Genomic DNA, 26,341 nt, shown 5'->3' on the forward strand with positions numbered 1-26,341 from the left:
ACGCTTCAAAAAAAAAGTTATCCAGAAGTGAGTATCAATCAGAGAGAGGGGAGAAGGACAGAAAGGGGAAGAGAAAGAGGCAGGAAAGCAGGACGGGGAGACAAAAAGCGATAGATAGCCAGGAATATATTTAATGCTAACTTTCGAGCAATTAAAAGCGCCGTGGGGATGGCGTATCATATCTTTAGAGGTTTGAAACACCATTTCTAGTCATAGTTTTTGGATTACTTTCGTCATTGGCGACTTTTGCACCGTTTTAAACATTGACGTGTGCATTTTCCTTGTGCTCGCTGCGTGGACGGAGTTTTTGTTTTCCCTCTGGTGGATTTGCCTTGAGAGAAATGAGTGACAGAAGGCGATCTGCTGCTGCTCTGAGCTCAAGAGCGCACGCCTTTTCGGTGGAAGCCCTGATCGGGTCAAACAAGAAGAGAAAGCTCCGGGGCTGGGAGGAAAAGGATCTGGAGTTGTCTATGGAGAGCCTCGCCAACAACGGACAATTAGGAGACGGCGACGACCCTGTGCATTGTCTGGATATCGACCCCGGTCAGTGCATAACCACCATCACTTCATATTTTGTTTTTTTTAAATATTGTTATGCTTCCAAAACAAAACTACGGATTGGCCTATCTCACGGAAAAGAGGAATACAGAAAAGGCTACTATTTCATCACCATTTCAAAGATAACTAGTTATAACCTTTTCCTCAGATAGACCTACTAATGTGGAATAATAACATCTGTAGGCTAATAGTGTCCATAAATAATATGTATGTACCATACCGTAATAGTGTGGTTTTAACTTTGCATAAATTATCAAAGGAGTTAACCAACCCCAAATTATTGATTTTGTATAAATGCCATCACTTTAACAAATTAATAGGCCTGTCACACCTCGGTCAGATTGACAGGGACAATGCATCAATGCATAATACATTTTGCAGTCAAACTTTATTCATAAATACCTATTTTTTTACTGGATATGTGAGCAACAAAAGTTCAACATTCACCTCTTGCTGCTATACTAAACAAAAATATAAACGCAACATGCAAGAATTTCAAAGATTTTACTAAGTTACAGTACATATGAGGAAGTCAGTCAATTGAAATAAATTCACTAGGCCCTAATCTGTGGATTTCACAGACTGGGAATACAGATATGCATCTGTTGGTCACAGATAATAAAAATTAAAAATGAGCTTCACAATGATCCTCAGGATCTCATCACAATTTTTGTGCATTCAAATTGCCATCAATAAAATGCAAATGTGTTCATTGTTCAGAGCTTATGGCTGCCCATACCGTAACCCCACCGCCACCATGGGGCACTCTGTTCACAACGTTGACACCAGCAAACGTGGTCTGCGTTTGTAAGGACAATTAGACATACTGCCAAATTCTCTAAAACGATGTTGTAGGTGGCTTATGGTAGAGAAATGGACATTAAATTCTCTGACAACAGCTCTGTTGGACATTCCTGTAGTCAGCATGCCAATTGCATGCTCCCTCAACTTGAGACATCTATGGCATTGTGTTGTGTGACAAAACTGCACATGTTAGAGTGGCCTTTTATTGTACACAGCACAAGGTGAACCTGTGTAATGATCATGCTGTTATAATCAGCTTTTTGTTATGCCAAACCTGTCAAGTGGATGGATTATCTTGGCAAGGGGGAAATGCTTACTAATCGGGATGTAAACAAATTTGTGCGCACAATCTGAGATAAATAAGCTTTTTGTGCATATGGACAATTTCTGGGATATTTTCTTTCGGCTCATGAAACATGAGACCAACACTTTACATGTTGCGTTCATATTTTTGTTCAGTGTACTTATGTCACATCTACGCATGCAATTTGATGCATATTTGGATAAATGGAACTGAATGTTCTTCTGGTGTATCAGAATGCAAGATCACTGTCGGTCTGATCGAGGCGTCACTAGACCATGACGCACGCAGAAAAACGCAGTAGCCTATTGCAGCAGAGCACGGTTCATATTCTTTTTGCGCAGTTATATTCCTTAATTTTTTATTTATTTTAATGTATCCTTTATTTAACTAGGCAAGTCAGTTAAGAACATATTCCTATTTACAATGACGGCCTACCCCGGCCAAACCTGGACGACGCTGGTCCAATTGTGCTCCGCCCTATGGGACTCCCAATCACGGCCGGATGTGATACAGCCTATGATCATAAATATCATAAGCGGTTACGTTAAAAGTTATATTACCATTGTTTCACAAATTACTACACATTGGTACAAAATGAAGGTTGCATGTGGGGCCATTGTCCCTTCTCCATTTGCAGAAGCCTAGCTGCATAAAATTGCCCCGTCTCTCTTTCACGCGTGCCTCTCTTGATACAATACAATTGTCCATGCCAGTGACTCAAGGGGAGACATGGTCAGTTGTAATTCATATTCAATTAAGATGGTTTTGAATTGGATGAAATGTTTTACTGTGATTATAAAGGCCTACATTGGTTTCTGTGATTCAATGCAAATTATGCATGTTTGGAGCATGGCACAATATACAAAATTTGCCATCACAAGCCACACCTGGGTTACTTATACCTGTTTTTGTGTGAGTCCAAATATAATGAGACAATGCGTGTGTTTTCGTGTGAAGAGAGTTTGTTTGAATGTAGAGCTGTTGTGTGCTTGTTGTTTTCACTTGGTTAGCCTGTGTGCCCTGTATTTTCTATTCTAATTTCGTGAAGCATATCTATAGGCCTATAGGCTAACGCCATAATTTTTCCTATCTGGGAAACAATAGGCAAATAAAACGTAGACCTACGTTTAAACTATTTTTATTATTATGTTTTAGTACTTTATTTTTCCAATAATATAGGCTAAACTATTTATCTATATGAAATGGAATGGACACGCAACCTCTGCCTTAAGGCTAAGGAAAATATCAACTCAGCTCTCAGTCAATTCTTGACAATTTAAGCAATCACCTATAAAGATAGTCTAAAGTAAAATTGGATATCAATTTTTATTTAATTCAAATTGATAATATTAATTTTGTAAATCTGAAATCGCAAAATCAAAAGGCTCAGGCTAATCTTTAAGGCCTATGAATCACGCAGGCTTTTTATTACTGTCAAAACACTTGATATTCCTAAATCGCAATTATATTTAGGTAAACCATTTGTTTTCGCTTTTCTTTGTTGCAAATGTTGTAATAATAAGTAGACTGGGCTATCCCGATTTTCAATAGGCCAAAGTTATTGCATGCCTATGACGCAAGTCACATTAGATTCAAGATGGGCATATCCTATAATTTTAAATTCTAGATTTTTCCAAATTATTTACAAAGACGTCTAGGACTTAATTTTTATACAAATTTAAAACGAACTAATAAGTTATTTAATAGGCTATATGTCACAAAATCAATTGACTCTCGTCTTTTCTAAATCTTGGGGGATTTGGGGTAGGTTTGAATTTAAGTACATTGAACTCATCGAAGAGAGACTGATGTCAAAGCTAGCATGAATGACTCAATCTCGAGGCTTTGAGTTTGAATATCCTTACTTTATTAAATACATCAATGAATGATGATGGATATATTCTATATCCCATTCTAACCCTCCCAGGCCGCAAATATGAATCATAATCCTAATATGAATTGATATCTCCTCTCAGCTCAGTATACCCTACATTGAATTTCAACAGACACGTAAACCAACATCTCAATATTACAATCTCCATTACAATTGGATTCACAATAGGCCTAGTAGCGAAGTCCCACCTGCTTTTTATCAAATAGGATATAGGCCAAAACATTTTTTGTATCTAAAAGGATCTCAAACTAATAGCCTACCCGTATTATAAACTATATGCCTATATATAGAAAATATATATCTTATTTGGTTCATTAGAACCTAATTTAGCGTCACGTGCATGGTTTAATAATCTAGGCCTACACATTTATTTTCTAATTGTACAGTTCATTTTAGAAGCTGCAAAGCTTTGTGGTTTGCCTTCAGCAACATGACTTGAACCTCATGCACAGAGGCTCTTGTCTGACGCGTGAAGTGCAGCAGCAAGTGTTGTGGGTTTGGGGGATGCCTCACAAATGCGGAGGACCGAACTGAATTTGTTCACAGCTGAGATGTAGGGTTTCAGTACTACCATTGACTGCGATTCAGTCAGTTAAGGAAATGTTATATCCTCCACGGTTTCACATTAAGTTAGAGTCGTCGTTGATTGAAAAGGAACGTTGTCTCGCTAGCTCCAAGTAATTTAGGAGCCATATTCCTGGCAGAGTCGCAAGTAGTCTGAGTATCCAACCTTGACTAGCCTCCAGTTGACACGTATAGACCAGCCATCACTGATAACAGCTAGTCTTTGTGGTCAGTTTGTGCGGTTTAGATTTTTTACATAATGATTTTGCCTCCATGTGAGGCTTTCAAACCGACATGGTCAAATAACATTCTCATTGAAAGACACGTCATGGGAAAAAATATCAAGTGTTGTAACGGTTGTCCTCCTCCTCTTCTTCCGAAGAGGAGGAGTAGTGATCAGACCAAAATGCAGCGGGTTTTGAAAACATAATGAATTTATTAACTGCCGAAAACGAACACGAAAACAAACACTTGGAATGATTACAAAATAACAAAACGAACGTAGACTGACCTAAAACATGAGAACTTACATATAACACGAAGAACGCAGGAACAGACTATAACAAACGAACGAACAAACGCTACAGTCCCGTGTGGTACGAACAAACATACAGACACGGAAGACAACCACCCACAAACAAACAGTGTGAACAGCCTACCTTTTATATGGTTCTCAATCAGAGGAAACGTCAAACACCTGTCCCTGATTGAGAACCATATAAGGCTAATTACCAACGACCTAAACATAGAAACACAAAACATAGAATGCCCACCCCAACTCACGCCCTGACCAACTACACACATACAAAAACAACAGAAAACAGGTCAGGAACGTGACAAGTGTAAGAAAACCACCTCCACACAATAGTTTCAATTGGATGAATAACAATCCCGTTTCCCAGAGAGCCAGCATGTATGACACATTACCTTTGTTCCAGACAAGCACATGTAGGCCTATCTGCAGAATTAACCCCTCCAATATTAAATTGCCTGCCTTAAATGTAAACATCAGCACTGTTAGCAGTTTGTGTGTGTGCACGCGCGCGCGAGCCTGTGTCAGAGAGAGAGAGACTGCTTTTCTTTTATGGATTTACAAATAAATGTAAACATCCAGACTGTGAAATATATCACTACAGATGATCTTTAATCTCACTCTTAAACCTATTACTGGCCTATATGGTTTGGACAGTAGTCTGTCTCACTAGGAATCTGTAATTATATTATGGATAACCATGTAGACTGTTTTATGTTTTTAGTCTATGGAGTGACACTGATTTTTAAGTGACAGAATGTTTAATCTTATTCTGTCCGTACTTCATATAGCTCTGAGGTTTCAATATTGTTAACCTATTCTATATAATAATATATGATAAAGCCTAATATATGATATATAAATTGTCACTTGGTACTTCTGGGGTGATGATTCCTCTTTCACAAAATGCAAATTGCTGCTGATCATCTCTAAATAATTTTGTATGTTAGAAACCCAACTTTTAAAATGATGCCTCTGAGAAAAGCTTAACTCCAAGCCAACAGATGTTTGTACTATTAAAAGGGTTTAATCCTTATTTTATTGCCTCTCCCTAACATGGGCCTGCATTAATTACAGGCGGAAACAGGTGGTTCTGATTCTTGTGGATTGGGTTACTCTGCAATTTCAAGGTTGGTAGATTGCTACTTACCCACTCGGTTACAACTGTATTAAATGCATTTTCTATTCATAAACTTGTTTCCATAGAAAGGTCTTTGCGATTTTATTCGTAACATTTTTGTCCAATTTAGATAATCACATAGTGAATAAGTTTGTGTAAGAATAATTAGCTGAAATCCATATTCTTTGCACCTACAAGCTGTTAATATTCACATTCAACTAGCTGAATTTCTTGTGTGTACCCAAGCTTTGACAAACAGAAGATGGCATTATTGTTATTTTTTTAGACTTGGTAGACATATCAGTTGAGAAGATCTATGTTCTCCATTGAGGCTCACCGCAAGTTGATTTCTCTGTGCCTAACCACAAGATACTTCATTTGGGTTTTGAAAAAGTGGTTGCTGCTCTCCACCGTTTAGCAGAGGTTGGCTACTGTCTATGATTGGCTAGTTAGTCAGCATTAGTCATGCACTTAAGGTTAGCACCAGATTTCTGACTCTGCTTCCACCTTTCTATCTGTAAGCTGCCATGAGGTGCTACTTCCTTCAATATATTTATTTATTTGTCCCTCACTCCATCTCTCTCATTCTTTCCCCTTCTCTCGAGACATGCGTCTTTCTACCCAGCAATATCCTGTGTAATGTGGGACAGATGTGTATAGTTCTTCTCACACTTTTGTAGCTCTGCTCTGTTCCTGCTGTTTATAGTGGGTGTGACTGAGAGCAGGCTGTCTGTGTGGAGGGGGACAGTGGGATAGCGGTGGAGGACAGGGACTGGTCTGGTGACATGTGAGGGACAGCACGGTGACTCTGAGTGCTAGTGGATGGACGTGGTGTAGCTTGATGACAGTAAAGCGCCTAGACAACAGCAGCAACAGCAGCCATGATGGCTCTGAGCAGGCCCAGATCTCTGGCCTGGCCCGCTGTGTGGCTGATGGCTGCTGGATGCATGATGGCTGTATGGGCCAATCAACAGTTGCACTGTCTTACCATGTTCCTTGGCTAACACAGAGAGAGTCATCACTGCCATCATACTGAAAGGATCTCTCAAGAGGATGATGAAAATAATTTTTTCTCCTCTCACTCTTTCGCTCCCCTTCTCTGGACCTCTCTCATCTCCCTCTCTGTTTCTGTGGTGGAGTTGTCCTGCCTGCAGTGTCTTCATGTCTCCACTTATTGCTCTTGTCTCTTGTTTTGGGGTCGTGATCACTTGGTGGTTAGTCCTGGGCCACACTCCAGTCTCTCAGCAGTCCTGAATCTGCATAAAAGCCTGTTTGCATGGTGTGTCCTGCCAAAGCAACCTACTCATGTCAGGTCCCTCAATAAATCATATCATATTACATATTGGCACATAATAACAGAGGCAAGTACATTAATAAGAAATTGAAATATACAATCCATAACTTTACTGTGTGCTGTATAGAATAAAAATATATATATTTATGAGCTGCTACATGGCAAAATGTTTTTTTCACTACATAGTGTTGTCAATGTTGAACATAAAATGCTGCAGCCAGTAGTAATGTAAGCCTATAGGTTTATTTGGAAGCTAAGATCTGGAACAGTTATTCTGGAAAATTTCCTTGACTATTCAAGTTCTATATGCAGGCTATACATTTATTTTGCTATTGTAGTTGTTTTTATTGTGTTGCCAGAGATACCATTGGGGAAAATATAACTTTTTTTCTAACTTTGTTGTGGGCTGTTTTCATAGCCTATGTGACATAGTAATATATTATATTTGTAGACATAGTGATATTGTCACGATCGTCGTAAGAAGCGGACCAAAGCGCAGCGTGGTTTGAACACATTCTTCTAAGTTTAATGAAGAACACTTACACAAAAACAACAAAACGAATAAGACGACCGTGACCGCTATATAAACAATGTGCTAACATGCAACATAACATAGACAATAACCCACAACCCAATACAGGCTACCTAAATATGGTTCCCAATCAGAGACAACGCAAAACACCTGTCTCTGATTGAGAACCATATCAGGCCAAACACATAGAAATAGACAACATAGAAATACAAACATAGACTGCCCACCCCAACTCACGCCCTGACCATACAAAACAAAAGACAAAACAAAGGAACTAAGGTCAGAACGTGACAGATATGAATGCTAGTTTGTAGTTGGCATGACAATCAGTTGGGCTAAATATAGCTTTTAGAATTTTGTTGGTTGGCGTTTTTTCATGTAAAATGCACATTTCGTTTGATGCAAGCGTTACCCTTGTGGACACTTTATGACATTTCAAACGTAAATGGAATAGTTTTAGTCAGATTTCTTTTTTATTATTTGAAATCCAACCAAACCCAAATTATTTGAGTGAGTCAGATTCGGTGCTTTCTCGGAGTTCATGCTACAGATGATTTGGCCTCAACGGTCAATACTCAACTAATCTTCCTGAGGTCCCCGCTTTACCCGGGCTACATTTTTTCATAATCCTGTAAATCTCCACAGATTCGGAGGCGAGCCCAGGTTCAGATGGCGAGGGTCTGGCGGAGAGGACGTCGTGCTCCTTCGGCTCCCCTGAGGACCTAGCCCCGGCGGCCTGCGAGCTGTCTCCCGCTGCCTCCATGGAGGAGATTCAGGTGGAGCTGCAGTGCGCGGACCTCTGGAAGCGCTTCCATGAAATTGGCACGGAGATGATCATCACTAAAGCCGGGAGGTAAAGCAGCTGCTGCATATTTATGATTTAAAGGACTCCGCTGATTAATATATTTTCTTCTGGCACCTACCATGCACTCTTAGAAAAAATGGTTCCAAAGGGCTCATTCGGCTGTCCCCATAGGATAACTATTTTTGGCTCATGGTGGAACCATTTTTAGTTCCTCTGTGGAAAGGTTTCTACATGAAACCCAAAAGAGTTCTACCTCGAACCAAAAGGGTTCTACCTGTAAACAGGGTTATTCAAAGGGTTCTCCTATGGGGACAGCCGAATAACCCTTTTAGGTTTGATATCATCTTTTTTTCTAAGGTGACACACATGTAGCCTACTTTTGCGCAAAAGACCTCCGTGCGCTATGCATTACCCCTGTAGCACGCATGTTTTTGAGCGGTGCTAATGTGTTGCACATGGGGGCAAGGGCTCCGGACGCGCGAGGGCCGCTCTGTGATCACAGGCCATAAATGACGTATGAGGGTATTCCATGGCTGATGTCAGAGAATAGCCGGGGAAGAAAGGAACTGTTTCTAATTAATCTCTTTGAAACATGTTTTCGGTTCTTGCTCTTTTGGGCAGTGTTACGTACTGGTGAACGTAACAGGCAGCAATTACAACCGAAACCGAGCATATAACTTAACCTACACTGTTCTCATGAAGACTTTTCCCCCTCGCCAGGAACACCAGGTATTTCCCGTTCATTTTGAATTTAACGATCATGCAATAGGCGGACGACGAATTTATGTAGTCAAGTAGGCCTAGCAATAAAGCGGTCGAGGTTATGACTTTTTCCTCCATAAAACAAACGAAAAACACTGTGAAAGCATATGGTCATCTGTAGGCCTATAGTTTATAATGCATAATATGTTGATTTCAAAACTATGTTTAATATAGGTCAAGGTGTTCATCTTATATCTAACCTAACAGGTTTTAGTTTTAAAGGCCACTTTATTTTACTCTGGATTGCGAAATTCGACTTAGCCAGTTGCCCATTTCAAAATAATTGTAATTAATTAGGAATATTAGTTATGTTTCAGGCTCCCATTTAATGTCAATCAGCATCAAGCCTTTTGATTTTTCCACATTTGTAACCATGTATGGTCCTGTATTGCTAAGTTGATAGAGCATCTTTCTTGCACCACCAGGGCCGGGAGTTCGATTCCCGGGGCCACCCATACGTAAAATGTATGCACGCATGACTGTAAGTCGTTTTGGACAAAGCGTCTGCTAAATGGCATATATTATTATTATTATTATTACTTTTAGGCTAATATCGGCCTACTACCTGTAATAACAGAACATATTATGAAGTTTAACAACAGAAAATAGTATGATATTAATCACATTTAACAAACATAGGCCTATGATGATTCCTCTGTATATGTGTCATGCATTAGAAGGGAGTGAGGGCAGAGCAGTATAGGCTATATATGGCCTAACACGGGGATGCGGCATATTTCTCTTAGTTTTCTAATTTGAAAAGCATGCTTTCCATTTCGTTAGACTAGATTGGCTATCCACTGATTATTTTCGTCAATGTATCTTCATTTATTTAAAGCTGACCAATTAGTTGACCAAAAACCATGTTTTTATGGAGAAATGGCAAGGGCCAAGTTGTTTGCGTGTTTAATTTTCTTTTGGTAGGCCTCTATCAAATTACATAACAATATTTTAAAGTTGTATTGTAAAGTTGTAGGTTTATATTTTCGCGTTTGTTCTTCTGTTTTAATAACACATGTACACCAACTTTACAGTTAACCTATACATCTGACTTACCTAAACAATATATGATCAACGTTGTTTTCGTGATATTCATGAATCAGATTTACGTTGTTAACAGCCCCATATATATAATCAGTGTCTGTTTAAATGCAGTAGAGCTTAAACGACTAGCTGCGTGTATTTCATGCCTCTGCTAATAATAACCCTATAAATTCAGAGGAGAAAGAAAGTAAGAAAACAGAACTCATTTGTCATTATGAGGGCAAAGATTTATGATGTTTAAATGAAAAGAAAAATGCAGCTTTTGAAGTGTAAAACGAGGAATTAACTTGAAAATGTCTCTGTGTATGTAGTCCTACTTTTAATATGGCTTTTTTTGTTTTTCCTGGTTTGGTTTGCATCGAATTACCAAAAAACTTCTCATGATTGGGTGCATATTTTCAAGGAAGATTGAGTTTGTTGCCAGCTCGTGCATTAAAACAGTTTTAATCTTCTTTGAGGATGAAATGACCTACTTTCTTTAATCTGAATAATATTTATTTAATGAAGACATGGAATGTTGATACAGACATTTTAAGGAATTATCATAAAATGATGTGTCTAGGGGCTGTTATGAGTGGATGAGGGTGGAAATTAGCTATATGACTGGCAAGACATAGGTCAAACTTTAAACCATGCCCAGTGGCGCACTAGAATATATTTCTAGTGGCATGAGTGGAATTATACTTAATGTCTACATGGTGCAGGGTTCCGTTTGTAATGCTGATACTCATAATATAATATTAAACTTAAGCTATATTGCTAATCTCTCTCTCTCGCTCTCTCTCAGGCGGATGTTCCCTGCAATGAGAGTAAAAATTGTGGGTCTGGACCCCCATCAGCAGTATTACATAGCCATGGACATTGTTCCTGTGGACAATAAGAGATACAGGTATGCTCCTATCTTCCTAAGGTATGCTCACACTTATTAGCGCTTCCTAACTTCCCGTCACTCATTCAGATGGGTGTGTACTATCGTGTGTGCACGGTGATGTACAGATATATACACAACATGTGCTATTGGAACATTACACTCTCCATGTCTGAGATTGATGTTCTTATTCAGTCAAACCAAAATAGGCTCTACCCCCAATTTGGACAACATAGCCGATAAATAGTTGTTGTGTATTTTAAGATGGAGAGTAGTCCCCATGAACCCCAAAAAACATACACAGATCATTGCAAATTTCAAATGGTATGCTGATATGCACATAAATCTGAATGAAACCTGAAACAATGACCTTTACAGTTGTCCATCTTGGGGATAGGTTTTTATGATGGATATCTCCTGCCAAAGTATCTGAATGAATTTCTGGCATAGAGCACAATGTCTGGAGAGAAAGAGACCATAGGAGAGGAGAATTAAAATTATTTATCATATGTGTGTATGGTTAGAGTGAGACCATAATATTGATAGCTTTATTCACTATGGAAATGGCAAAACATCTTTCTACCCTAAACCTGGTTCTTTAACCATGGCGGAATACAACTTTTATGCCGTAAGATATTGTTTTAATGTACTACCTCAGCTGAAGGACGCAGTTCAATGTGTCATACATTGGTGACGTGGCAGACGACAGATTAAGTGGAAAAGTGTCATAGTTGCATTAATGTTATAGCAGCGCTACAGATGGGTTACAATGCATTTGTTACATTTATTTTCTAATTTTACAGTGTACATCTTCAGTTTATATATCAATAACATGCATTAATGTTATATTATTGTTACAGATATTTTTACTATGTTTACATTTTATTTGAGAAACAGGACTTGGCTTTCTTGAATGGAACACTGAGGAACCACTTTAACAATGCATTCATATTATTTCCCCCAGTTGTTTATTTATGTAAATGTGTCATTGAAGGATCGTAGAACCCTGGCTCTCTCACTGACTGAAGTGTTTGTCTACGAGGGGACGGTCTAGAGAACCAACATATTATGGAGTATTTTTAGAAGCCAAAAGATCTTGTAAAATTAAATAGGATTTTCTTCCTGGCTGGGGACCACCACAGGGCTTTGCAAACTGAGCTCCGAGCTGTCACTGGAATGTCTCATAGTTCTCATAGAGTTGGGGTCTGGAAATAGTCTTTATTGAAATTTACTTGCTTTACTTAGGCTCTCTGCCTCTCTTCAGGAGTGTCTCATTTATACTGAGCTCGTTAAATCTCCATATTTTACTTGTCTTTTATGTGGACAGTTGGTATGTTCTAAATTTGAATCACAAAAGACAAGTGCAGACACCAGCACTGTCTAGCTCTTCAAATTGACTTTGTCCTCTATATTTGAAAACACTCACTCACACACACACACACACAACCACACACACACACACACACACACACACACACACACACACACACACACACACACACACACACACACACACACACACACACACACACACACACACACACACACACACACACACGCACACATACAAAAACACGTTCACATTCAAGGACTTAACTTAATGATGTAAACTCTGAACACACACCAGTCAACCCTGTAGGGCAGGGATGATCAACTAGATTCAACCACGGGTCGTTTTGTTTTGAGCGGATGGTCGGGGGGCCAGAACATAATTATAAATAATTTCTAGACTGCAAATTGACTGCAAGAAGCCCAAACATATATAACATTTGACTAAAATATTATCATTTCAAACCTTGCTTACATTTGTAAACGATCTCGTGTCTCGCTATTATGCGAGGGAATATTTGGGAATATTCCAAACATTAAAATCACTTGGAGGTGATTACCTGGTGTTTTTACAGTCTTTTATGTCCCCCCAAAAATAAAAATAATAATACTTATTTTTGCTCAGAAAACTTGGGGGGCCAAATAAAACCACTTGTGGGCCAAATTCGGCCCGCAGACCACCAGTTGGGGAACCCTGCTGTAGGGAAATGTAATAGTGATACTTACTTTGTCAGTTAAGGTAACCCAATATACAGTACAGCCTGGGTTTGGCAAGTGTGTGTGAGTACTTTAACGTGTGCCTGTCTGAATTTCTGTGTCCATAAAAGTATATATCTGTTTGATGAGTTGCATGCATACATATGTTGTCTGTGGTCCGTGGTTTGTGTGTGTGTGTGTGTGTGTGTGTGTGTGTGTGTGTGTGTGTGTGTGTGTGTGTGTGTGTGTGTGTGTGTGTGTGTGTGTGTGTGTGTGTGTGTGAAGTGTGTGAAGTGTGTGAAGTGTGTGAAGTGTGTGAAGTGTGTAAAGTGTGTGGTGTTGGGTGAGCGGGCTAGGCTAGCCCCATCTGTCCGAATGGTGTCACATAAAGTCAGATCTTTATTGATTGTGCTAGAGCCAGATGGCAGATTTATGGAAGATGAAAGGGGGCTAATCAAATTTCCAGTCCTGTTTGGGGCTAAGGTCTCTCTCTTCTTCAACACTTTCCCTGTTACACGGAACTTAACCCTAAACAGCACTCCAAACAGGAAATTACACAAACGCCTGGCATTCTGTGTGTGTGTTTGGTCTGGTGTGTGTTTTTGAGTGTGTTCTTGTGTGCTAAAGAGGTGAGAGAGTGTGCATGTGTCTACAGGGGGCTCAAGGCTGTGTGTGTGAGAGAGAGAGAGACCGAGAGGGTGGTGTAACGCTGCTAGACAATAACAAAGAGGCCAAATTAGAGTTTTGTCCATGTTTTACCACTGAGTGATGACTATGGAAGAGGCGTTGCAGCTAAGCACTTTCAACTGTGCGCATGGCCAGAACTAAAGGCAAACAGCTGTGCTTGGGGCTACAGTGAATTGGAGTCCCTCTCTTGCTTCAGTCAGTCAGTGAGGGGAATGCTCTGTGCTGGGTGGGGCAGTCATATTGTACCCTAACTCGCAATGCAACATAAAATATTATGACTGAGCTTAGTTGTGAATATGTTGTTAAAAGCATATGTAGTATGTGTGGGGATATTTGATGTCTCCATTGTGAGCAAGCTCTGCATCTGCAACACATGAACTCCCTGACTTCAATGCTTCACAATAACATGTGCAAAACCTGTGGGAAAAAAAACAGAGAATCAAATGTGAAATAAGGTTTGGTGCTGATACGTCTGTCACTGTGTGTCTGTCCTCCAGGTATGTGTACCACAGCTCCAAGTGGATGGTGGCGGGGAACGCGGACTCCCCAGTGCCCCCGCGGGTCTACATCCACCCAGACTCCCTGGCCTCTGGAGACACCTGGATGAGGCAGGTGGTCAGCTTCGACAAACTCAAACTCACCAACAATGAGCTGGACGATCAGGGCCATGTGAGTGAGCCGGTGAGCCGGCTTAACTTGACATACCATACTCTCGCCTCCCTCCAACACCTGTACACTGTTACACCTGTACACTAATACAAAGACATATAAGTAATTGTACTGTTTCAGTATTTCTCAAAGTGTTTCACATTGTAATATGGGAATTTACTTCATCCCACCCATGTGTAGATAAGACTATTCTTAGAGAAGAAGACTGCGGCCTTTATCGACTGATGCTGAAATAGTTGATCGGCATTGATGTAGTTATGGCACAAGATGGATCTCCTCATGACATGAACTCCGTGCTGTTACAGGCCAGATTGCTTTTATTACAGGGCCTTGACGTTGTTGAAACAGTCAGAGGAGCCAGTGCAAATCCATTTCTCCATAGAGGTCCTGATTTAGGGATGCCAGGTAATGTAATTACTCAAGATGGACCCAACCTCCCTAGCCATGACGGAGAGATACATCATTTTTGGAATCCTCTCTCAAAATGGATGCCAGTGGCTTCATGTAGCTTAGTGAGGCACTGATGGGCCGGCACATTCTGGTCCTCATATGGGCCTGTTTTCCAACCGGCCAGCTGATGCTATCGCAGCTCCGTTCTTCTGACAAATGTAATAACAGATGGGTGTTAAATGCAGCAGTGGGCACGTATTTTGGGGGGGGGAGTCAGGCAAGGCCCCTTTCTCTCCCACAGCCGCGTTATAAGGCCTTTGTTCCGCTGGAGGCATCGAGGCGAGAGGAAATTAACTTTGGAACTTCATGTGTGGGAAACCTCACCGCAAATAGGCGGGTATCTGTCCCATCACTCTTCTCTTCTTCCTCCGTCTTACCATAGTATCAAACCTCTCCATTAACAGTGGTTGCTATAATAAAGGGAAAGGGGGATACCTAGTCAATTGTGCAACTGAATGCATTCAACTGAAATGTGTCTTCCGCATTTAACCCAACGCCTCTGAATCACATAAGCAGGGCTATTGGTTCTTAAAAAACTCTAAAAGCCTAAGCTGTTGGGGGGGGGGGGGCTAACATATGGAATTGTTTTAAGATGGTCATACCATGGATCATTTAGCTATTTGATTTAGAACTTTAGGACCTCTTTATGTATACATTATTTGGGGATAAAATATTGAATTTGGCCTTACTGCTATAGCCCATAGAAACGCATTGAATAACATGTTAATAAATGTCAAAAAAGATAGACAATAAATGTATCATAAGGTTTTGAAGTGTCTGTTCTATGTCTCTAAGAGATATAAGAAAGCTCAGGAAATATTTTAGTTTAACCCCTTATTTTTGTTGTTCCAAAACTACCTCCATACTTCCATTCATTTGTATGGGTTACCTTCAGACGAGTCCCGTGACACTTGTGGGGGTTGTAGACCAAAACGGAGAGAGTCTCCCCTTTCCATATAGTGGTCATAATAGTATAGATGTTTTTGTGAGAAGACCGATTTTCGGGATGTCTCATGGTCTGACAAACACCGCTGTAGCTCAGCCACCTTCCACCGCAGATGCAGAAGGCCGACATAGGTGCATGTGGTGCGTTGAGACCAGCCCATGCAAAAAGATATCTCTAGTTTAAACTGACGGATTTGGATGGGGATTTTTTTATTATGTTACTTAGATTGACGCACGGGTGATTAACCAAGCTGATTGGCTTTTGCTTGTTATTCATATAAATAAGTAATAAATATGTAACTGAAATCACTTTATTGCTACAGTAGGCCTCTTATTTTAAGGACACTACTAGATGTATTGTTTTGATAATAGATCCGTCAGATAAGTCCCTTGTCTGCTCTGTGTTGTTGTGAGCTCAGTGTGTGTATGTGTGACTGGGGAGGGTTTGACCTGACCCAGAACCCTGGCCCTGACTTGGGGTCCCCTGGGCTGAGCAAGGGGCAAGGTGAAGAGGATGGGGGCTGGAATATTACATTTATTGTCAATGTTATTTGTTACTGTTTCCCCAATCTGTTTGAAATGACCCCCTTAGTTGTTTGTGGCTCCAGGGAGGCTTTCTCACTCGGGCTGTAATCAAGAGCAGACAGAGAGCCGGAGGGAAGGCTGGGCCGCCATAGCCTGAAGCCTCGGCTCTGCTCTCTGGTGTTAAATACTTACCTTACCACCTCTCTTATCATAAGTGTGGACTTGTGTTCCTCTTAATCATACAGCCCTGATATTAACTCAGACTTGCTTAGACACGCATGGCACATGCACACACATTCACACACAATGTAACCATTACGATCTCTGTGGTTTCAGATCATCCTCCACTCCATGCATAAGTACCAGCCTCGTGTCCATGTGATCAGGAAGGACTTCAGCAGTGACCTGTCCCCCACAAAGCCTGTTCCCAGCGGAGAGGGAGTGAAGACCTTTAGCTTCCCTGAGACTGTCTTCACCACCGTCACCGCCTACCAGAACCAACAGGTCTGAGGCCAGACACTTTTCTCTTTGTTGCTACGATGCTGTTGCCACTCAATTGGTTTATCTGCACCAGGCTTAGGGTCAATTCAAGTTTAATTTGAGTCAATTCTGGAAGTGAACTTAAAGCGGAACTGACACCGTTTTAACTACTTTGCAGATATGAATGAAATAAACAGACAATCATAATATCAGTCCAAAATATCAAATTCACAGTTTATGCCTCAAAATATACTTTGTAAGAGGTTTAAACAAAAAGGTTATATTTGACTCAAAATTCCATTACATATAGCCAGGTATTGTTTGCAGAATGGATGGATGGAATCAATGCATGATTCATATACAGTTGAAGTCGGAAGTTTACATACACTTAGGTTGGAGTCATTAAAACTAATTTTTCAACCACTCTACAAATTTCTTGTTAACAAACTATAGTTTTGGCAAGTCGGTTAGGACATCTACTTTGTGCATGACACAAGTAATTTTTTCAACAATTATTTACAGACAGATTATTTCACTTATAATTCACTGTATCACAATTCCAGTGGGTCAGACGTTTACATACACTAAGTTGACTGTGCCTTTAACAGCTTGTAAAAGTCCAGAAAAGGATGTCATGGCTTTAGAAGCTTCTGATAGGCTAATTGACATAATTTGAGTCAATTGGAGCTGTTCCTGTCGATGTATTTCAAGGCCTACCTTCAAACACAGTGCCTCTTTGCTTGACATCATGGGAAAATCAAAGGAAATCAGCCAAGCCCTCAGAAAAAAATTGTAGACCTCCACAAGACTAGTTCATCCTTGGGAGCAATTTCAAAACACCTGAAGGTACCACGTTCATCTGTACAAACAATAGTACGCAAGTATAAACACCATGGGACCACGCAGCCGTCATACTGCTCAGGAAGGAGACACGTTCTGTCTCCTAGAGATGAACGTACTTTGGTGCGAAAAGTGCAAATCAATCCCAGAACAACAGCAAAGGACCTTGTGAAGATGCTGGAGGAAACAGGTACAAGTATCTATATCCACAGTAAAACGAGTCCTATATCGACATAATCTGAAAGGCCGCTCAGCAAGGAAGAAGCCACTGCTCCAAAACTGCCATAAAAAAGCCAGACTACGGTTTGCAACTGCACATGGGGACAAAGATCATACTTTTTGGAGATGATGAAACAAAAATAGAACTGTTTGGACATAATGACCATCGTTTTGTTTGGAGGAAAAAGAGGGAGGCTTGCAAGCCGAAGAACTCCATCCCAATCGCGTAGCACGGGGGTGGCAGCATCATGTTGTGGGAGTGCTTTGCTGCAGGAGGGACTGGTGCACTTCACAAAATAGATGGCATCATGAGGGGGGAAATTATGTGGATATATTGAAGCAACATCTCAAGACGTCAGTCAGGAAGTTAAAGCTTGGTCACAAATGGGTCTTCCAAATGGGCAATGACCCCAGCATACTTCCAAAGTTGTGGCAAAATGGCTTAAGGACAACAAAGTCAAGGTATTGGAGTGGCCATCACAAAGCCCTGACCTCAATCCTATAGAACATTTCAGGGCAGAACTGAAAAAGCGTGTTTGAGCAAGGAGGTCTACAAACCTGACTCAGTTACACCAGCTCTGTCAGGAGGAATGGGCCAAAATTCACCCAACTTATTGTGGGAAGCTTGTGGAAGGCTACCCGAAACATTTGACCCAAGTCCAACAATTTAAAGGGCATGCTACCAAATGCTAATGGAGTGTATGTAAACTTCTGACCCACTGGGAATGTGAATAAATGCTGAAATAAATCATTCTCACTACTATTATTCTGACATTTCACATTCTTAAAATAAAGTGGTGATCCTAACTGACCTAAGACAGGGAATTTCTACTAGGATTAAAGGTCAGGAATTGTGAAAACTGAGTTTAAATGTATTTGGCTAAGGTGTATGTAAACTTCCGACTTCAGCTGTAATTAACCAATGCAATGCTTGGCAGCCTAATAAAGATTGCTATCAGGTTGTAAATCACAGTTCATGCATTGTTTGGAGCCTGAAGCCATTTGGTTGATGCAAAAAGGGTGAAAGTTAGGTGGATATCTCAACACAATCAAACTAGCATGGGCAATGATCATAAGTCATAACGTGGCTATATAACGTGGCTAATATTTAGCAAGCTAAAAACACAGAGCTTTGATGTAGCTAGCTAGCTGCTGGGAAGATGTAATGTCATCATTCGGACGAGTGGGTAAGTGGCAGACTTTTCCCCAAAAAGTTTTTAGCAGCTTAGGTGGCTATAGCTATGTTGCAGGTGTTATTTGGTTAGCTAGCTAACAAGAAATGTGACTCGCTTCTGAACTTGAACAACTGTTATTCACAGGAAACTCTTATTTGTCAATCAAATGTATTTGTCATCGATCAAATTGGCAGGCACGCAAGCAAGCTGGTAAATCCAATTCAGTTGTCAAAAACATAGGTTATGGGACATAAGCAGGTATTGGAAGGCAGGCTGCAACAGGGCAAGCGAGCAGGCTACTATTCCCCATCATCTCAGTGCAACTACATGCTGAAACATTTGACAGTTTATCCAAAGATACTGGTTTCCCCTTTTGTCTGTACATTTATCCCTTACTAGATTTCATGTTAGCTCATCTGGCTCTTTCTAAAGTCATGTTGTTGTAGCTGCCTGTAAACATACAGTTAAAAGTGAAAGGCATACCCCAGTATGGCAATGGGTTATTTGCATATACGCCAACTGTAGCTCTGATTGGTTAGGGTGCACCGGTCTGTGTAGGGTCTGGGCCTGGACAAGACAGATACGTTTTTATTTGTTTTTATTTACTGCGGTGTCTATTAATTGCCCAAATGCACGGCAGCTTTCCCACTCATATTGCTATAGCATTTTCACAAATTCCCAAACATTCTATGAATGTATCCAAATGTAAAATGCTCGCTTGTCACAAAATGTTAAAAAAATTCAACATATTCTTCCCGAGGGTGTACAGTATATAAACATATTTTAAGGAAATGTATGGTACTAAAACGGTGTCAGTTCCTCTTTAAATTCAGTTTGTTTATGAATGGAAAATGACCTATTATTATTATTTAAAAAAAGATTTTCATGAATTCCTTTATTCCCCTTTAATTTATTTAATTTATTCCCCTTCATTTCTCCTTTGATTTCTTTGAAATCTTTATAATGATACATTTTCCCCCTCTCCAACATGTTCATCGGTCATATGTATGTCATTTGTTTTGATTGTCATGTTTTTCTTTCCCGCAGATAACTAGACTAAAGATTGATCGCAACCCATTTGCTAAAGGATTTCGGGATTCAGGTAGAAACAGGTATACATCCCTCCACTAACCCGAGGTCCGTGTAATGCAACCTGTCTCAACGTTCGCCATGCTGTGTGCTGCAAATCTGTCCTTTTGTCCAACGTGGCCTTTAATATGGAAATAATCCCCTGGAGATACCTCCTAATCCCATATGCTGCTCCATATAAAATTAATCACTCTCTCCCCAGCCAAGAAAACCCCACTAGATCTGAGATAGAACCACAGGTTCTGGGTAGGGGAGAGCTCTCTCTCTTCCTCGCTCTGTCTCTCAGTCCGGATTATCATATGTAACAGGGGAAACACTGAACCAGACCCTCAGCACATGAAAGCTCCCCTCCCATCTGGAGCGCATTATCGGCACAGTTATTTGAGACATATTTTTTCATTTTTCAAACAATACAGTGCATGATTTATGAACTAGCATTAGAATTTCATTGCAGAAAACTACAGATGAAAAGATTATGTAGAAATAAGATATTTATAGACAGAAAATGTATTTATCCTCACACATATCCCCCTAACTACTCATACCAATGCATTATAGTAATTTACTACATCACTGTTAAGCTGTCAGTTATTCCACGTTATAGCGAACTGAAATGAATTAAAACGAGGACATATGACACAAGCTAATTCGTTAATTAACTACTGAGTTGTTTCCCCTCTATGAATTTATATCTTAATATAGAGCTCTCTCAGGCATTAAATTATGAATGTCGTCAATCAGATTTTTTGACTGGTGACACTTGACTTTATGAGGTAAAACAGGGCAGAGCTCATTTGTTGGGTTTTGGTCCTGAGCGCTATGAATGAGCGTACTGATGGCCAGGGCCAGTGTGATTAGCGTAGCGCGCAAATGAGCTGGAATGGCCCTGGAGTTACTGGCCCTAAAATAACATGGTCGGGACAGGCCCTCATTTCCCTGGGACAGAGCCCAGCGGCGCACACAGGAGTAAATCATGCAGTAAGGAGAACCGTGTACAGATTCTAGATGAAACGTCACTCAGATTTATGATCACAGTAAAAACCTGCACATTTTAATGGCTCCAGTTTCCTCCCAGTCTGACTCTACTTCTCCTTCTCTTCCTCCCTCCTCTCTCATTCTCACTTACACTCATTCCTTTCTCTATATCCCTCTCTCTCTCTTCGACTATCTGTTTTGCCATCACAACTCTTCCTTCCTCTTTCTCCTACCCCGCCTTTGTTATGTTTTATGTATCCGTCCCTCACACTGACCCTCTTTTTTTTTCTCCACTGTTTCAGTCTCTCGTTCTCTCTCTCACACAGGACTGGTCTAGAGGCGATCATGGAGACCTATGCGTTCTGGAGACCGCCTGTGAGGACACTCACATTTGAGGACTTCACCAACATGCAGAAACAGCAAGGTGTGTACAACTGTCTCTAAACTATGGCCTAATCTCTACAATCTTCTACAATATACACTCTTTCACTGTCACTTCATATCTTTCCTTTACCTCACAACACATCAATTCTCTTCATCACTCTGGTCATCACCACCTGTTTTGGCACCTAACTTGGAATCAGCTGAACTTTTTATTAAATTAACCCTGTTGCTTTTGGACGGCTTTGTGACATGAGTAGAATCAGTGATAGCTCAGCGTCTTGGTCATGGCTCGTATCACAGGCCCCGATGCTTTAAAGTGAGCCAATTTCTTCAATGCTCCTTCTTCCGAGGTATTGATGACGTTACACCACTCAGTATTTTGTCTGTGCCGACATCTGTTTGTTATCACAAACTCCTCCAAACCGATTAGACGTTAATTAGAGTCCTCACGCCGCTGATGAACTTTGGACGCTCCGTAAGTGCTCGGAGCTAGAGCGTGTGTCGTCCCCCCACCTCCACTCCTGTCCCCCCCAGCGGCACCAGATGCCCTTCCAGCAGGGTAATCAACAGCCCTTCCAGCTGGGTAATCAACAGCCCTTCCAGCGGGGTAATCAGCAGTTCCCCTCAGCGCCACCAGACACCCTGGCAGCGGGGTAATCAACAGCCCTTCCAGCTGGGTAATCAACAGCCCTTCCAGCGGGGTAATCAGCAGTTCCCCTCAGCACCACCAGACACCCTGGCAGCGGGGTAATCAACAGCCCTTCCAGCTGGGTAATCAACAGCCCTTCCAGCGGGGTAATCAGCAGTTCCCCTCAGCGCCACCAGACACCCTGGCAGCGGGGTAATCAACAGCCCTTCCAGCGGGGTAATCAACAGCCCTTCCAGCTGGGTAATCAACAGCCCTTCCAGCGGGGTAATCAACAGCCCTTCCAGCTGGGTAATCAACAGCCCTTCCAGCGGGGTAATCAACAGCCCTTCCAGCGGGGTAATCAACAGCCCTTCCAGCGGGGTAATCAACAGCCCTTCCAGCTGGGTAATCAACAGCCCTTCCAGCGGGGTAATCAACAGCCCTTCCAGCTGGGTAATCAACAGCCCTTCCAGCGGGGTAATCAACAGCCCTTCCAGCGGGGTAATCAACAGCCCTTCCAGCGGGGTAATCAACAGCCCTTCCAGCTGGGTAATCAACAGCCCTTCCAGCTGGGTAATCAACAGCCCTTCCAGCGGGGTAATCAACAGCCCTTCCAGCGGGGTAATCAACAGCCCTTCCAGCGGGGTAATCAACAGCCCTTCCAGCTGGGTAATCAACAGCCCTTCCAGCGGGGTAATCAACAGCCCTTCCAGCGGGGTAATCAACAGCCCTTCCAGCGGGGTAATCAACAGCCCTTCCAGCGGGGTAATCAACAGCCCTTCCAGCGGGGTAATCAACAGCCCTTCCAGCGGGGTAATCAACAGCCCTTCCAGCGGGGTAATCAACAGCCCTTCCAGCGGGGTAATCAACAGCCCTTCCAGCGGGGTAATCAACAGCCCTTCCAGCGGGGTAATCAACAGCCCTTCCAGCGGGGTAATCAACAGCCCTTCCAGCGGGGTAATCAACAGCCCTTCCAGCGGGGTAATCAACAGCCCTTCCAGTGGGGTAATCAACAGTTCCCCTCAGCAACGCTGAAGCTGCTCTAACCCCTGTCCGACCAGAGAGGAAAACATGACATCACTATGATATCCCCCTCTCCTGGCCAACAGAACCCTGCAGAACTGAGCTGAACATTATCGAAGGCATATGGTGCAGTCAGAATCAGAACCCAGGCCAGGAGAGAGTCATGAATTTTTTCTTTTCTTTAGCTGGTTTCAAACTGAATTTCTCGAACATTAAAATTAATGCGGGCCAAATTCTCATCAATAAAGAAATATGTGACTGATATCCCACAGCTATCCTTCAATTCCAAAAGCTTGACTTATTGCATGTTAAACTGTGCCAAGATAAAAAAATATATATATTTTTATGTCCATACATGTCTAAATTATGAATGCATGATTCTTTGAGAAAAGGGGCAAGCTCGGAGCTCTGTTGACCAGACATGTACTGTATCAAACTGAAGCCACATTTATGCTCAGAAACAAGTACTGTTATTTTAGGGTTTAGGATCCAATAAATACTACTATTTCAAAGAAGTAATGATGTCATGCAATTAGTCCTTAAAATCAGATGTTGAGCATATGAAAGTTGTAAAGTCAGCTGAAATTGACCAGTAAATGTAATATCAAATTATTTAATACATGTGAATTAAGTGGCTTATGCACCAGCCTTAATAAACAGAGCTCTCATATTTGACCGGTTAAGATCAAACGGCAGCAGTCACTGGAATGAGACATTCTGGCGGCGATAGGTCGAATGGCTGAAATGAGAGATACTCTGAGTGTGATTGTTGGCCAATGCTTCTGTTGTTGTTTCACTCCGTAGCATTGGCTCTGTCTCACTGTCTTTGCGTTGAGTGTGTGTGTGTCCCTGTGTGTTTTTCAGGAGGAAGTACGGGCACCTCTCCCACCACCTCCAGCACAGGAGCCCCCTCCCCTTCTGGCACGGCCCACCTCCTGTCCCCCTCCTGCTCCCCGCCCACCTTCCACCTGGCCCCCAACACCTTCAACGTGGGCTGCAGGGAGAGCCAGCTGTGCAGCATGGGCCTGTCTGAGTATCCGGCCTGCGCACGCAGCAACATGGCGGCCCTGCAGGGCTACGGGGGACTGTCCGACAGCTCCTATGGACGCCTCCAAGCAGCAGGAGGCGCTGTGGCCTCCACCCAGCAGTCTGAATCCTTCCTGCCCCAGAGGACATCCTCCCTGATCGCTGCAGGCATGCAAGGGGGTGGCCATGGCCCTCTGTCTGGAAGCAGCGGTGGCGGGAAGATGGATGCCTACGGAGGTCAGCTGACCTCATTTCCGGCCTCCCAGCTGCAGTATGTGATGCAGGGTGGAGCTAGCTCTGCCTCTGGCTCCTCCTCCTCCTCAGGCTCCTCCCCCTCGTCTGCCCACATGTTCAGCGGGGGCCACCACCACGTGCAGCAGGGATCCTACAACGCCTTCTCACTCCACAACCCCTACAACCTGTATGGATACAACTTCCCCACTTCCCCTCGCCTGGCTTCCAGCCCTGAGAAGACCCAGGGCGGCCTCTTGTGCTCCTCCTCCTCTGCCGGGGTGTTTGCTGAGCGCCAGTACCTGTCCAACGGTGGCATGGACAGCATGCACATGATCGGCAATCCCTCCGCTGGCCAGCAGGGGGCTGGCTCCTGTGATGGCCGTCAGTATGGCTCCTCCTCTCAGATGTCAATGCACATGGTGTAAAAACTGAGATCCCACTTCTGACACCAATTTTCACTGTCCTGTTATTTCAAGAAGTTCTGTCTCTTCTACTAAGATATGCTATTGATGAGTCATTTTACATTTAGCGTTGTTTGTAATACTGAGGTACAAAGTGAATCTTTCAAAAAACAGACTTTTCATCTCATTGTGTTTTTTTATTTTATTTTTAATTTCACCTCACATGCTTTAAACAAGGAGGAGGAACTGTTATTTAATTACCACAATAGTGTTAAAAAGGGGAAGTGGAACCATATACCGTGCTCTCAGTGCACATGTGGCTGTTTAGAACACTAACCCCAACCATGGGGACATACAGGGGAATATGTGAAAGAGAGGAGACCACATACTCTTACTGTCGAGGGATTCTCAGGAGTGAACCCATGAATCTGTTATGGTGCAATAGTAATGACAGTCTCTACAGTAACTCAGCCTTGTTGCTATGGACTCTATCCAGTCCCGGACAGGATGTGACAGAGGCTCTGTGTGATCCAGAAACTTCACTTCCACTTCCACTGCTCTAGTTTTAACAAGACATTTATGCAACATTATGCCATAACGTTGTGGCAACATTGGGAGAGAACTGAGAGGGTTGTGGATATTAACAGTGCCGGATCAATATGAAGGACTTCAATATGAAGGTTTTCCCCTCTGGCCACTCAGCGGGGATGATGGGAGGATAATGGATGAGGCACAGAGGGTGAATATAATATAATACAGCACATGCTTGAAGGATGAAGTCAAAAAACTAAAGGTCAGGGTGAGGGAGGAACTATGTGTGTCTGACAGTGGGGTCCAGTTGTTGGCCATGCACCTCTCAGTGGACACGCTGGACGAGAAGCTCTGTTCAAGTGGACACTGAACATATAGTGAAATACAGTGAAATCACCACAATCTAATCAACTCCTTTCCTCACAGACTGGAATGGCTTCACTATTTTTGAGTGGATTACCTTTTTAAAAGCATATATAAGATGGCGAATGCAAGCAAAAACCATAAGCTTTACAGTTGTTGTGTGAAAGGTTATAAAGATAGAATAGCAAACAGAGTAATTAGAGTAGGTTTTGGTGTGTTGTAGATAATTGTATTTAAGTGCCAAGCAATAATACAATTATATGGGCCAATCTATCATGAAAACAAATGTGAGAAAAAATGGAAATAGCAAAATTATTATTTTGAAAGGCCTTTTAAAAAACTGTAAATACAGGTGCCAAGCACACAAAAGTTCAATAAACATTTTAATTCATTTACATGTTTTTGATTCATTTACAGCTGTCACTCTTTGTAAGATGTGCATATATTCAAAAAAGTGGACCATTAACAAAAACACAAGCAATAGAGTAAATGCATCCCCTGACATTTTCCCATGCAAATAGAACTTGATTACTATGATATTCTACCATATATCTATATATATGGTATACAGTGCCTTCAGAAAGTATTCAT

General features: G+C 41.8%; 1 protein-coding gene across 1 annotated transcript; it reads left to right on the forward strand.

Annotated features, from left to right (window-relative positions):
• The first annotated feature begins 341 nt into the window (after positions 1 to 341).
• Positions 342 to 24,880, forward strand: LOC120063716 (T-box transcription factor TBX15-like). The gene is made up of 8 exons (XM_039014011.1): positions 342 to 543; positions 8,248 to 8,455; positions 11,001 to 11,102; positions 14,291 to 14,462; positions 16,719 to 16,886; positions 20,144 to 20,208; positions 21,487 to 21,584; positions 24,060 to 24,880. Exons 1-8 carry the CDS (start codon positions 342 to 344, stop codon positions 24,878 to 24,880), a joined length of 1,836 nt encoding a protein of 611 aa, XP_038869939.1.
• The last annotated feature ends 1,461 nt before the right edge of the window (positions 24,881 to 26,341 follow it).

The sequence above is a fragment of the Salvelinus namaycush genome, chromosome 19, assembly GCF_016432855.1.
Source record: "Salvelinus namaycush isolate Seneca chromosome 19, SaNama_1.0, whole genome shotgun sequence".
NCBI classification, from domain to species: domain Eukaryota; kingdom Metazoa; phylum Chordata; class Actinopteri; order Salmoniformes; family Salmonidae; genus Salvelinus; species Salvelinus namaycush.

Coding starts and splice junctions, on each gene's coding strand:
- LOC120063716 (XM_039014011.1), top strand. CDS start 342: ATGAGTGACAGAAGGCGATCTGCTGCTGCTCTGAGCTCAAGAGCGCAC. Junction 16,887..20,143: donor CCGCCTACCAGAACCAACAG/GTCTGAGGCCAG, acceptor TCTTTCCCGCAG/ATAACTAGACTAAAGATTGA. Junction 20,209..21,486: donor CGGGATTCAGGTAGAAACAG/GTATACATCCCT, acceptor TCTCTCACACAG/GACTGGTCTAGAGGCGATCA.